The sequence below is a fragment of the Calidris pugnax genome, unplaced genomic scaffold, assembly GCF_001431845.1.
Source record: "Calidris pugnax isolate Ruff unplaced genomic scaffold, ASM143184v1 scaffold103, whole genome shotgun sequence".
In the NCBI taxonomy this organism is placed as follows: domain Eukaryota; kingdom Metazoa; phylum Chordata; class Aves; order Charadriiformes; family Scolopacidae; genus Calidris; species Calidris pugnax.
In genome coordinates this window covers 1,149,781-1,163,428 of record NW_015090990.1, presented here as the reverse complement: position 1 = coordinate 1,163,428, position 13,648 = coordinate 1,149,781, and the positions used below count along the sequence as shown (strand labels likewise).

At 37.9% G+C, this 13,648-nt stretch overlaps 1 protein-coding gene across 1 annotated transcript in view; it reads right to left on the bottom strand.

The window, feature by feature from the left end:
* Window positions 1–1,726: 1,726 nt before the first annotated feature.
* The window catches only part of GYPC (glycophorin C (Gerbich blood group)), a 31,240-nt gene continuing 19,318 nt past the window's right edge, over window positions 1,727–13,648 (bottom strand). The window contains exons 2-3 of the mRNA XM_014954664.1: window positions 5,963–6,013; window positions 1,727–3,397 (exon numbers count right to left, since the gene is read on the bottom strand). Of these exons, the coding sequence (XP_014810150.1) occupies window positions 3,201–3,397; window positions 5,963–6,013 (248 nt within the window). The 3' untranslated portion in view covers window positions 1,727–3,200. The remainder of the gene's footprint in view (window positions 3,398–5,962; window positions 6,014–13,648) is intronic.

Sequence of the window (13,648 nt, the reverse complement as noted above, 5' to 3'; positions counted from 1 at the left end):
TTAATTGTCTATTCAGGAAGCAAATTGTAAAAATAATTTCATCATCGGTGATGAAAAGCTATGGCTGCCAACCGAGACCTCTCGGCATTGCACCCACTGTTTGTTTTAGCACAGCATGCTGCTTGCAGAAGGATGTTTTGATAATTAGTCCTAAAAGTTATAGGAAGTTTGTAATGCACTCTTTTTACAGCTAACCTGAATGACTCAAGAAGCTACAGTTATTGTATGAATAAAAAATCAGAGAATCAGGCCGTTAGAGTCTGAGCTGTCATGAGCTGTCCTCATTACAAAGCAAAATTTGTCCTGAAAAAAACAAATAAAAAGAAAATCTCTACAAACCATCTCTTCTCTCTGTTCAGCATGCTTGAGTAATTTCTAAACAGACAAAGACCTGGAACCTCAAAGGACACTGTACAAAAAAATAAACTAACAGAAGCCATAGCTCTTGCCAGAGTCACTGCTCTGAAAATATTCAAAGTGGCTCATTACTGATAGGGAAGCTGTTGCTGTACACTTGGGCTGTTTGTCAGCCTAGATGAATAGGGAAAATGGGATAAAGAGATTTAATTAAGCTACTAAGAAGGAATATAGTCACAGACCACCAGTTGCATTAAGTTCAGAGTTAGGGGAAGCAATGACACGAAGTCTGGTGTTGACTGAACTGGTAAGAATTGGCTGGGCTCTGCTGAACTCGTGTTGTACCACCAGAAAACCCAGCCTCTGTAGTTTCAATGTAGACAGTTAGTCTTAGTCCACCCCACAATTAAAAGACTCACACACACCCCAAAAGATACACTAATTCAGGTTCTCTTGTGTATCAGGTATGAGACAGTTGTCTAATTATAATCAGCAGGTTGAAGTTGCAAAAACCAAATTTTCATGACTGGGGAGGGAGACAGAAATTTCTTCCCCATGTCCTTCACACTTTCCTCTGAAGTCAATTTTATTTAACAGCCAAACTTGCATTTTTGGTTCTGAGCATATGAAGGGGGACAAAAGACTGGTAGCCCTCTCAAGGTCCTCCTAGCACCCAAGGAAAGTTTTTTTGTGTTCCCACACTTTGTGTGGGAGATGCAGCAGAGCTCAAGTCACCCATTTACTCTCTCCTTAGAGGAAATATTTACATTTTTATTGAACTGGGGAGTCAGGGGTCTTCAGTTTTACAAACTCAGTATTACAGCTAAGATTAGTGAATTTTTCCAACACTTGTCTTAGAAAAATAAAACAGGTTCCTTTTGCAAAAGTAGTGAAAAGATTAAAATAGTAGTGTATCTTAGAAGGAAACAGTGAGGTGCATATCAAAACATTTGAGCTCTGCTAGTGGTGGGTTTTGTGCATTTTATACTGCAACAGCAACAGAATACAATATCTTTGTGCAATGGTATGCTACAAAAAATATCTTAAGCATTTATTAAATTGGGCACAATTTTGATATTCTTTGGTTAAAATGCAAACATGCTGTGATTTAAGATTCTAAATCAAAACTATCAGGATTTTAAGAATAATTCAGCGGCTGTCTCCTTCAGTTACTGAGAGAAGACTGAGACTGTGATTGAAAAGACAAAAATATCCGGTTTCTATGCTTAGGTCCTCAGAGTCTTTTCTTTTTCAGATCTGTCTTCTCTTACAGCACTTTTGTGGCCAATATCAATAATGAATACTGGAGTTCAGGAGATTTCCAAGCTTAAGCACCAAGAAGTGAGCACAAGTGACCAGCAACAATGTCTTGAAAGCACAGTTGTAGATGACTTTATATATATACATATATATATACACACACACATGCACAGATGAAAACACAGGAAAAAACATATTGAGTTGAGCAGATCTCATCAGTGTCTTATTTGTTATTGTGTTTTTCTCTCAGTAGTCCAGGGCACCATCACAGCTGGGGATAAGCAGGTGCAGAGAACAATTATCCTATTTCCGGAGCTAATTGTGGGTTTCAATTAGGAAACCAACTTACTGGGGTAAAGAAACTCTTCACCACCGATTCTTAGGCGAGGAAGAAGATGGTTTCATGTGACCCACCATGACTAATCTATTTATTTATTTATAATAAAGCATCAATGGTCTGTGTAATCTCTTACCTAGCACAACGTAAATGCTATAGAGAGGAAGTCATCAATACAAGCCAGAGGGATGTGGATGAGCAAGCTTCTTCATACTGGCAGTCTTATTGTTGCATTTTATTGTAATGTATTTATCAGTATCTGCACCTGAACTGAATTCCTCTCCCTGCAAAAATCCAAAATTCTGCTGGTGGGTGTTCAAGAAAATTTTCCAATGCAAAATAAATAAATAAATACTCAGGCAAAAAAATCTTACTTGAAAAAATCTAGCTGAGCTCCGCTGTTTAAAAAGGCCTGTTGAAACCAAGATGCTTTAGTTTTAATATCTGTCTACTTTGTATGCATGCATGCAGGGAACCTACCAACTAATTGGAATCATATTTGTAAGTCTACTGGCTATTATATACTACACTGTAAAGTCCAACAATTTGCAGTTCTCAAGTTGCCATGCAGAGCAAGTTAGAAATAAATCATCATTTCACATTTTCCATGTTTTCCAACGGTTTTATTTCTTTGAAGTGTCTTTGACTTTTATATATATAAAATTCAAAAAATTAAAAAAAAATCCCAATCTAAATCCCCAAACAAACAAAACAAACTCCCCTGTGCCAATAAAACAGCACATTTATGGGGAAGGGGTAGATATCTGCGCTACAAAGCTATTTTTGTTACAGCTACATCAGCTTTCTCTAGTTTAATATTTGTTCTGTGACCATTTGAAATTCAATTTCAGGTAGATCTGTATCATACCAGCATAGGATGCATCATTAACTCTAAGAGGATGTTTTTCATTGGTATCTGCTATTTTCACCAAATGTCAAGGCTTGACATTTGCTATCTTTATCTGGTTTTGGTGTATCACTCATACAGAGATTTTGTTTCTTCTTATCTGATATTGATTTCAACTGTGACCAGCTGTGTTGCTAATAAAATCAACAGGCAAGTATCTGCCATTTAGTTCTTCACCGGTAGAGGAAAAGAAACAACCCAGTGACAACAAAAGTAAAGAAATACTTTTCATTCAGGATGCTTGCCTGTGTCCTCATATTATCCATCTCTTAGCACTTCTCTTGATGTAGCATTTCTGATTGATTCCCTTGGGGAAGCCTCCATGGAAATCTTTGCCTTTCAGATGAAATATTCCTTTTTGCTCTCATCCACTGCTTCCTGGAGAGCGGGGTCATTTTTCAAAGCGGCATCTGCACTTTCGGCAAACTCAGTTCCTTTTGCCTCGTTGGTGTGGTAGGTGCCCTTATGCCTATACATGTACCGGACCATCACCACCAGCAGGCAAATGAGGACAAATACCACTGCAGCAATCACACCTAGAGGAAAGAGACCAGTTAAATGTATTGTCAGTAAAAAAATGTGATCAGTATCTCACAGCCAGACATCGCAACTTGAATTACTTGATAGTTCATGCATCATAAGATGTTTGCATGTTGCAGTGGGCATGGTGCAGTGGCCAGAATGAGAACAGTCTGACACTACAAAAAAAAAAGATGATGTATAGATACTGCAGGAATGCAGGTCAAAGTCTCACTAGCTTTCTTTCAAATCAATGGTTTGATTTGGTTGAACTCATTGGAGTTAAAAGGTCATTACAAAATGAGGAGAAATTAGAGAACATAAATGAAAACAAATAGATTTCTTTCAAGCTTCTAGTAACATATACCCAGGGGAGTTTGGAGGCAACCTGGCCCTGCCTCCGTAAGTGTACTCAATTTCAGGAGTTGAGGGCACCAAATATTTCTTAGGAGACATTCAACAAATAGTAGGATCCATGCAACTGCAGTACCGCTCTGTATTTGCAAGCTGTGATTTCATGCTGTGTTCTAATTAAGAAAGTCTGGTTGTAATGAATGTAAAAGTAACACCTGGGAAGAGGAAGGGATTCTGAGTAGATTTTTCCTGTCTCCTGGACTAAGGCTAGCATTTTATTGACCGGACAAAAATTTCTGTAGATAATCCAAATACGCATGGGACTAAATGGCGAATGGAAGCACTCCTAGTGAAGGAAAGTAAATAATCCAAGTTCCAGGGGTGGTTATGCAGAGAACATTGTGGTTCCTTGCTTCCTAGAGCCCTTTCCTTTTCCCCCTTTTCTAGCATTAAAAATAGAGTTTCATAAAAGAGAGGAACCTCTGAGAAGTCCACTGTTAAAATCTACAAACTGTATCCCCTTCCCTCCAGATGATATTGTTAAGTTAAGAATCCTAAAAACATGAAATATTTTCAAGTTCATTTAACTTGGGTGATGTTTTTAACACTTTTTGGATACAACTGGGATATGCTTATAAACTTTTTAGCTGTGATTCTGTACAAGTACATGATACTGACCTGCTTCTATATTCACATGACTCCAAGAGTACAAGAAACATTAAAGAAGCACACAATAAAAAACACCAGAACAGGACATTCCTAGGAAAATCCCCTATGTGGAGTGTGAAGCTGCTGTGAGGATGCAGTAAGTAGAAATTAATCTGACTCATTGTAGGCATCTATAGTTCAGGAGGCTCCATCTGAATTACTCCCCCTGTGCTTTCCCCAGCATCAGACACTTTCAAGATTCAGCTGAACAAGGTGCTGGGCCATCTTGTCTAGACGATGCTTTTGCCAAGAAAGGTTGGTGGACCAGATGATCCTTCAGATCCCTTCCAACCTGGTATTCTATGATTTTATGACTTCCCTAGTGTCAATGGATGGGGTGTGTGCAAGTGATTCCACTTCTAGAACTGAATTCCTGTATTTGGTCAGAAGAATCGCTCCCTGGAAATGCCTACTATTCTGCAGACACAATGAGGGGTATGCAGACAGTATCTCTCTTCTGTCCCCTTTGTTCAAGATCTGTGGCAGGAGTGGGCATCTCCAAAGCTTTAGATTTATCAGCACCAGTAAACCAAGTGGAGATACCCTATTGGCATGAAAACGGGGGAAAAGACAGAACATTAGCAGGGTAAATAAAAATGATAACTCTGTCTTAAAAAATATGCCTGCAATGTTATCCCAAAAATTTTACGGTGCCTGGTTCTGGAAAGTGAAGTTACCACTAGCAGAAATTATATTGCTTATACAAGGAACTTTAGGTTTACAATAATATCATAGTTGCAGTGGGGGCTTCATCAATTTTTAGGACCTCACTGGTATATCCCTTGACACAAGAGGCTTTAATAGGCTTTGGATGTAGCACAATATTAATAAGCCTAAGGGACGAAGTACAAATCAATTTACCTGCTACTTGTTCATAGAAAGCTGAAATTAAAGTTACAGGAGATGGGACCTGAGGGAAATATAGCAGAACCTCACCAATTTGCACTAATGATTGGTATAGCCCCTTGTGAATGACTGAAATTAGTGCGTTAGCATGGAAATGAACAAACACAATAAAAATAAAAAGGCAGGTTCTCTCTGTGAACATAACTTTGCTCATTTATTCTGACAACTGTATTTAGTTTAAATGCATGAGAAAGCTTTAATGGAACACCAGGAAATGCACCGCAGTATCTTCTGTAAAAATAAAGGGTGAGCTGGTATGAGCTGGCATGGCTCAAATCAAAGGTGCTACACCAGTTTTATATTAAATGACAACCTTGGCCCAGCGAATAATGAAGAATCAGAGGTTGACTTTGCTGCTGGACTCTGAGGTATTTTGTCTTAAAATAAGGAAATGGATGGGGGTGGTACTACTCACTATATGGTTTATGCTCATTATCTCATCTCGTTATCTTGCCAATAGCTCCTCTGGGAGCAGATTTCCCACTGGCCTAATTAACTCTAATTGTGCCGCTCCTGTTGTCTTGTCAGCAAAGTATGGGTTTTGCAAAATGCAAGACATAACCAACTTGCTATTTTAATTCTAATCGTGCTGCTTAATACGGTCTGCTACTCACCTCCAATAACAGCCACATCTGCTCCAGCTGTGGGGCTCTCGATGTCTCCATCTATAAATAGATTAGAACATACAAAAGTTAATTAAAGAAAAAAGGAATTGGATCATATGTAACAGCAGTGACTGTACTGGTGGTGCTGTATTATTTTAACCTCTGAAACTCAGAACTTAAACAAGATCTCTCGTTAGGAAAAGACATTTACAAAATATCTCATTAGAATTAGCCGTACTGTAACAGTTTTCTGTCACCATAACACTGGAAAATAAATAGCTAGCACATTATGCAAACTATCATGGCCCTCAGGGAAACACCTACTGTTTATTATGAGCACTTACCTGTAACATCCTCCAGTGAATGATTAAATTAAGAGCGTTCAGGTACTGTGATTACTCTCAGAAAGGCAGTTTTGGGGAAAAAATGTTGGTACCTATTTATTTTCCCATTTATGGCTCTTCAGAGTATGGTCTGTATGGTCTGGGTCTTGATCTGATGTAAATTAATCTGGCTCTATTGATTTCAATTAGTATTTATTTATCTGCAATATCCTGCTTTTAATCTCAGCATTTGTTTTCTTTTAAACCTGCATTTGGAATCAAAGCAAGCCTGTTATGTGTGGGGTATAAACGTAGTTGTCACTCATAGTAAACCCAAATTAGGTGCTGATAAATTAAATTATGTATTTTACTGGATTATAATTTATAAAAAAAAGATAACTTTGCTATTTAAATGCAAACGAGAAGTACCTGACCATGTTCTTTTAAGAAGAAAGAAATTGGTTTGAAAAGTTGTAAGCTGCTGAAAGAGCAGTTAGAATTTGAATTACATTTTGATCTTAATTATAGCACTTACTAAAAATGTCAAAAACAACTGATAAATAGCCAAAGTGTCTTAAAAGGGAGAGGAAAAAAAAATAATCCTAAAAACCAGTGAGGATTTTTCTCTCTTTATCTGATATAAACTTTAAGTGAAAATAAATTCATATAGACAAGCATTTATTCGCTAGTTTCTCTGTAGCTGATCAGGGTACAATTTTGATCTTGTTTTCTGCTCATTTCATGCTATTGGTATCAACCCACTTAGACCTGAATTGTGTAGATGTCTGAGAAGGTGATGAACTCCTAGAGTTGTTCCAGGCTAGGTTTATGATAGGACACTCCTTTGTTTATTATTGTACTATTTATACAATTTTAAATTATATTGATTTCCAAATAGCAAGTAGCTTTATGTGATGGCTTTTTAAAATTTCCCTTTGGTAAATATAGTGGATAGAAAAGTTCTCTGGAAAAGGTAAATACAGTAATTCCAAGTCCTTCTATAAATTCCACAGTGGCACTATGGCTGATATCTGGACCTCCTCTTGCTAAATCTGTGATAGATGATGCAAGGATAAGACACTATCAGCAGCTTTCTCCTTACTCATGTCTGGTCTCTTATATCAAATTGCAATAAACAGAGGAGAACTGAGATTTAAAGGATCCTTCTCTTTCCAAACATAGGAGATGCTTTTTATGGAAAGTAAGAGTCCTTTCCTCTTGCCCACAGATCCTTCCCACATTTTCTTCCAGCTACACACTGATGGAAAGATTGAGCATGTCTTGTATAATTTAAAAACTCTAATTATGTCTACGTCCATTCAAAACCCATGTGCCTCAGAAGAGATTAATTGTTTCAAGGTTAAACTGTTCTGTATTTCTTTATAGTCCAAATACATGCTGCATGCCAAAAAAGCAGGCTCCTCTACAGCAATCACATACTTCAAGGTGTGAATTCTAAAGTGCTTCCCTAGCCACACAGCTTGCTTCCAAACATTAATTCCAGATCAAATCATTATCCATTTAATTATAAAAAGGTATGTGAGTAACTCTCTGCTTCTTTTCTGTCATTCCCAGGTGCCTCTCAGATTCAGATAACAAGCAGGTGCCTTATCTCTAGTACTTGCCACCAAAGTGCTTTTTGATAATGGATTACAGTATCATCATGATGTATATAAGTTATTTCCATGCTATACTTTCTAAGTTTTCAGAAGAATACTGGACCCATCTTGAGCTACCATGTAGTCGGCACTGATCTGTTAAGCTGAAGATGCTGTGCTGTTCAGCAACCTGCTAACAGCGTGATGTGGCTTCACTCATCACAGTTCCCATTTTACTACAAGCACAAGAGTCTGACCTCTTTGTGGGTCGACTTTTTACCACAGAATGTGCTTCCTATCCTCCCAGCTGGCCTTTTGCTGCATCATGCAGAGTGCCAGGACACTGCAGACACCACCAATGACAAGAAGTTTCCAGGGTTTGCTCCCTAGATAATTTTTAGAGCAAAGATGATGGAGCAGACAGAGGGACCCTCAGTGCCTGTCCCACAGTCCCCGAAATTTCACTATGTCCAAAAATAGCTATGTGACTCATGGCAATATCACAACATTGCTAGGCAGGGAGGAAGGTATCAGTGTCATTCAAGACTCAAGCAGCATCATCCTTCATGAAACATGACTGAGGGAAATGCAAGGCATGTGCTCATGAAATGAGGCCACCTTCCCAGAGCAGGGGTGAGACAACAGCCACATGGGACAACATCCACTTGGGAACTTGGGAATCCATGCTAGGCCAGGAACCTCAGCATTTGTTCTTTAACTTCAGCTCAGTCTACATGAGAAATACCCTGCAGTACTGCAGGACTGAATCTTCACTTTCTGAGGCAGAAAATATATCCAACATACTGGAGGAATTTTTAGCTGAGCAATGGCTGCAGGCTTTGCCTTTCTCGTACCTTCTTTATTCTGCTCTTCTTCGCATGCAGAGCACTCAGAGGTTCTGTGTTTTAGTAACCGCTGTTGCACCTGTTTTGGTTATTTTCCTTTGTTTCAAGGACATCTTTTGTGTTATCTGCTGCTAAATTGTCCTTGCAAAGCTTCCTCTTACTGCTATACTGGCCCTTGTCCAGAGCTACAATCTGGTCCCAAAAGTGTTTAGACGTTTTGTTATTTGGTGCCATTGGTTACCATGACATGTAGAAATCAAAATATTGTGGGAAACCTTGTTTTTCTTAAAATCTCTGGCCATCAGAATGAGTTGGCTAAATCAAGAACAGAACATACAAATCAAATTGCCTGTCGTTGGAAGGTATGTTTCTTAAAAGCCAGAATGAAGGGAAAGAAATGCCTTTGTGTTGTGACCTGAAATTGATCCAATTCCAGTTCTGTCCATAAACTTACAGATAAGGAATTTTGCAATAGAACAACAATTGCTACCTGTCTCGTTCTCATCAACCAAATCATCCTGAGAGGGCAGCAGTCTCTGAAAGCCATAGGAATATTCCTGACTTAAATACTGCAGCAGATATCTGGCTTTGTGCTTCAAAGGTGAAAAGCCAGTACAACAGCTTTTATGTTATGTAGCCAGGGGTGAGTTTTTCCTGCTAAATTTGTTGCTAAATTTGTTCAACCGTCCCCACCAGGTATGATTTTCCACTAAAACTTGACTTTTATTAATTTTGATAGCTTTTTTCTAGTTTAAACTGATCCCATTCCATTTTGGCTGAGCAGCGCTTCTTTGAAGAGGCAGGTCCAGCGGTGAAAATGTTTGTTTGAGGTTCAACACTCTCCTTGTTTTGCTATACACTTCTCCTGGAAGTTGTAATGGCTTCTTTTCTTCTTTAAATTACAGATCTGAGCCACTAAAAGCCATAAGTCACTGGCTGCTCAAAATTTATGACACCGGCTTTAAAATAATTTAAAGCTTCTTTTTTTTGCCCTTTCTTTCACACCTGAGCTACATTCAGGTCTTACTTCCCAGCCCTTTTGTACAACACCAAAGACCTTTTTTTTGTAGATGAAAACTGAGGTTTTGGCATGATACTGTGCCATCAAAACCCAGGCCTTTAAGGAAAACATTAAGTGTTATGAGAATCCTGGTAAAGCTGCAAGACTTCTCAGTGAGGTACTTTAGAAGTGTAACCATTTTAAGCCATCAAAACTGACAAGCCATTCAACTTACATAGTGATTGGAAGGGGCGTATTTTTTCCCAAAACACTTTCTCCCATCCAGCATAGAAAGCACAGATTTTAGAGCCTGCTACTTGCAGAAAACAATACCTTAATGTGCTTCTGTGGCTACTGTCAGTGACACACGGGATAAACTTGCAGAGAGGTTCAAGCTTTCTAATTTTTTCAGGCATCATTTTTGCCTGCTAAAGGAGTTTCCAGAAAAAAAATCTGGTACTTGCACCCTTCGTGCTTTTGCAGTCAGCACTGCAGTTAGCAATTTAAGTAAGCAATTGCAGTAAGCAATTTAAAACATGCTTGTTTGTTATGGATGTACACATGGAAAAGGCATGGAAGGAAAACTACCTGCAAAGGGATCCCCATTTGTCACACTTGATATGAATGCATGGGAATCATCCTACAGGATAGATCTAATCTACTGGTATGAAATACCAAATCTCTGCTGTGTAATCCACAGGACAATTTGATGAGATAACGTAGACCTTACCCAAACTTCTCAGTGTCTCTCTCATTTCCTAAGATAAAGCTGCAAACTAAAGCTGGACAAGTGCACTGAATATAGAAAGAAAAGCCTGAGATTACAGCTCACGTTGTCACGATTTCCTTGCAGCTGTGGGTGATACTGCTGTTTTGGAGTGGGTGAGTCAAGTTGAATGAGTATGTGAGATAAGCAGCTTTTACAACACAGTTTTCAAAGCCACTCAACACCAGTCAGGCAGCACTGCTCCTGCTCCTGCCTTTCAGGATTTTCCTACCCACAACCTTGTGTTTTCAATTCTTAGCAACCTAACCCATCCCTTATCATGATGCTCCATTGCTGCCTGCTTGTGGTTACAATCTCAGACAAAGCCCTGGCTGCTAAACTACATTCAAGTAGGTCTATAAGTGCTTTCTTGGGCATGTCTCTTGACGTGCCTGTTCATTGCAGAAGAAGTGCTTGAAATTCATTCAATGCCTGTGAATGATGAGCCAAGCTCCTTAGGGCAGTCATTTCCTTCTTAGGGCTTTCCAAGGTGTGCTTTCCTAGGTGTGTTCGCAGGAAACACACCACAAGAATTCATCTTTAATCAGCTTCAACCAACCACTTTCTGAAAAACACTGCTGCTAGTGGAACTTTTCCAGGTGAGGAAATGGAGGCATACCCATGGATGTACTTTGAAGAACCACCCCAAATATTGACCATGTTGTTGCAGGAAGTGTAAGCAGTCTGCAGGCTGAAATGTGCCTTTAGAATTCAACTACTAAACGTTTAATGGTTTTGTCTTAAATATTAGTACTATCTGTCTGTGCACTTCCAGTAAACATTGGAGATGTTCAAACTGAGTAACATCCAGTTCATGATTCAGGCCAGATATAAATGTAATTCAGAGAAGGATTTTGCCTCTATATTGACTGTTCTTTCATACATTCATATATTTATAAAAGAGCTTTAAGTATAATGGGAGAAAAATTAAACACAATTTACTCAGTAATACCAAGTCTAGTAAATTATTGTCTATTTTTTGGTTTGTATCAATTGACCTAACACAACATACCATATTGATTTTTCCTTATTTTAAAAAAAGTTGTAATTTTAAAGGAAGATTGCCTTTTTATCTAAAGAATTAAGGTGGGGTTTCAAAAACAGTTATCACTGATCTAATTGCTTCCACTGAAGGTGATAGCAAGGTATTTGATTTGGTTCGGTAAGACATTATAAACTTCTGAAAGGATTGAGACATTACAAAGTCCACCAGGAAGCTTTTGCAATTGCTAAAATACTTTGCTATAATGTCTGCAATTTTTATTTTTTTTTAATATTATGTATGTAAAATTTATTTATTGTAACTATTCCTTTCCCAGGGGTATTTTTTGTTCTTTGTATGCTCTTCTGCAGTCATCATTCCTCTTGACTGTAAAAGCAGTTCTTAATATGTCCCTATTGTCATCACTGATGCAAGACTTTTCTTACCATACATTTAGTATGGAAGAGCTAATGAAGTCTTAACTTCTCCATTGTTTATGCAACTGTGGTATGTCCTCCTTGCCCTTTGGTTTATGTTTGTGCCTTGCCAACACATTGCATTCATGAGAAAATCATTAATCTATTAACCTTAGCATACTGATTTAATTTACAAGCTATAGTTAGAACTGGTTCACTGCAGCTGCATGTGTAAAAACAAGTCTAACCAACTTCTGAAAACTTCATGTTAAAAATACGTTAATTGCTCAAGCTGCTCTCTGGCCTGTGTTACAATATCAGATGCATCACACTGAGGCCTTTCTGGATTAAAAAAAAAAAAGTCATTACCTATTTTAACATTTGCCAGTAAGTGTGCAGTGCCCTGCCAGAGCTGGCATCTCTTATCCCAAAGGGTCATCAGCATGAACCCATCATTCTGACACATTCTGCTGAAAAAGCCATCACCGTCTCCCATTAGATAATGAAACACATCAAGGCTGTTCTTTCAAAATTAAGGAGCAGTTTCTCATCTGTCAATCTGGACAAGAGACAGAATAATTTGGCTTCCATTTATATACTAAATTATTATAAGGACAATAATGGTGTCATACAACAACCATCACTTGATCTTTCGGATAAGTAAATGGACTGTGCTCCAAACATAAGGTAAATCATGCAAATTAAAAATATCTACAAAATTAAAATGCACTGGGCCCAATCCTCTTGCTATCCTAGCTAGCAAGCACTTTGTCATTAATTCTGAGAAGATAAAATTCAGTCTCATTCAATTAAAATCATGGTCTGTTCAAGACTTTTCACACTTTGTCATACAGTAAGGATAAAAGAGCATTATCAAATTAATTTAATTAGATGAGGATTGCTACATAATTTCAGCAGTTCACATTTTATTCTGATATACAGTGTCAGCAAAATATTTCTGTACCATTATAGAATGCTATAAAGTAAATAAGAGAAAATATGTTTTCCAATGTTTGAAGGGATTAACAGTTTCATTCACATGGTTTCTCCTTCTTTTGGGAAGTTGAATTGCACTTGGGTCTAGGGAAAATCAGAGATGGAGAGACACACTAAAAGTCAGCTTGTCAAAAAATAATCATATGATAATCCTTAATGATAAGAGGGAGAAGGAGAAAATGTTCCTGAAATTTGGGAAACTATTTTAGGAGAAAAATAATAAGGATCTTTAAAAACTGAACGTATTCTGTATTTTGAAATGAAAAATCTAAGTAACAAATTAAAAAAAAAAAAGAAGAAAATGGTGTTTTAAAGGATTACATAACCTAAACAAAATACAGATTTTTAAAGTTAAACTTTTCTGTTTATCTCCAAACAGAATTGAAAAAAACCCCAAACTCCCTTTTCAGTTCAAATCACATACTCTCTTTTTAATTTTATTTGCACTTACTAGACATCTACGTTAAAGTACTTTAGCTCCTTAGCTCAGGTTGGCTTAATACCAACCATTCTAATGGCAATTAAGCAAAGCACATCCAGTAAGAGCATTAAAATGGTAATCCCCTCGTAGAAGTTCTATAAAAGTTACAACCTTAAAGCTCCCATACAGCACAGCACTTGAGAGAGAGCTTATTGCAGGCCCATGTCTCCTCTGGTAACAGATATTTAATGTGTCCTGTGTATTCACACTGATGTATATATGCAGTAAAAAAGTGACAGAGAAATTCAGATGGATCTGTCTACTCCTTATAGTATCAGGAAGGATGAG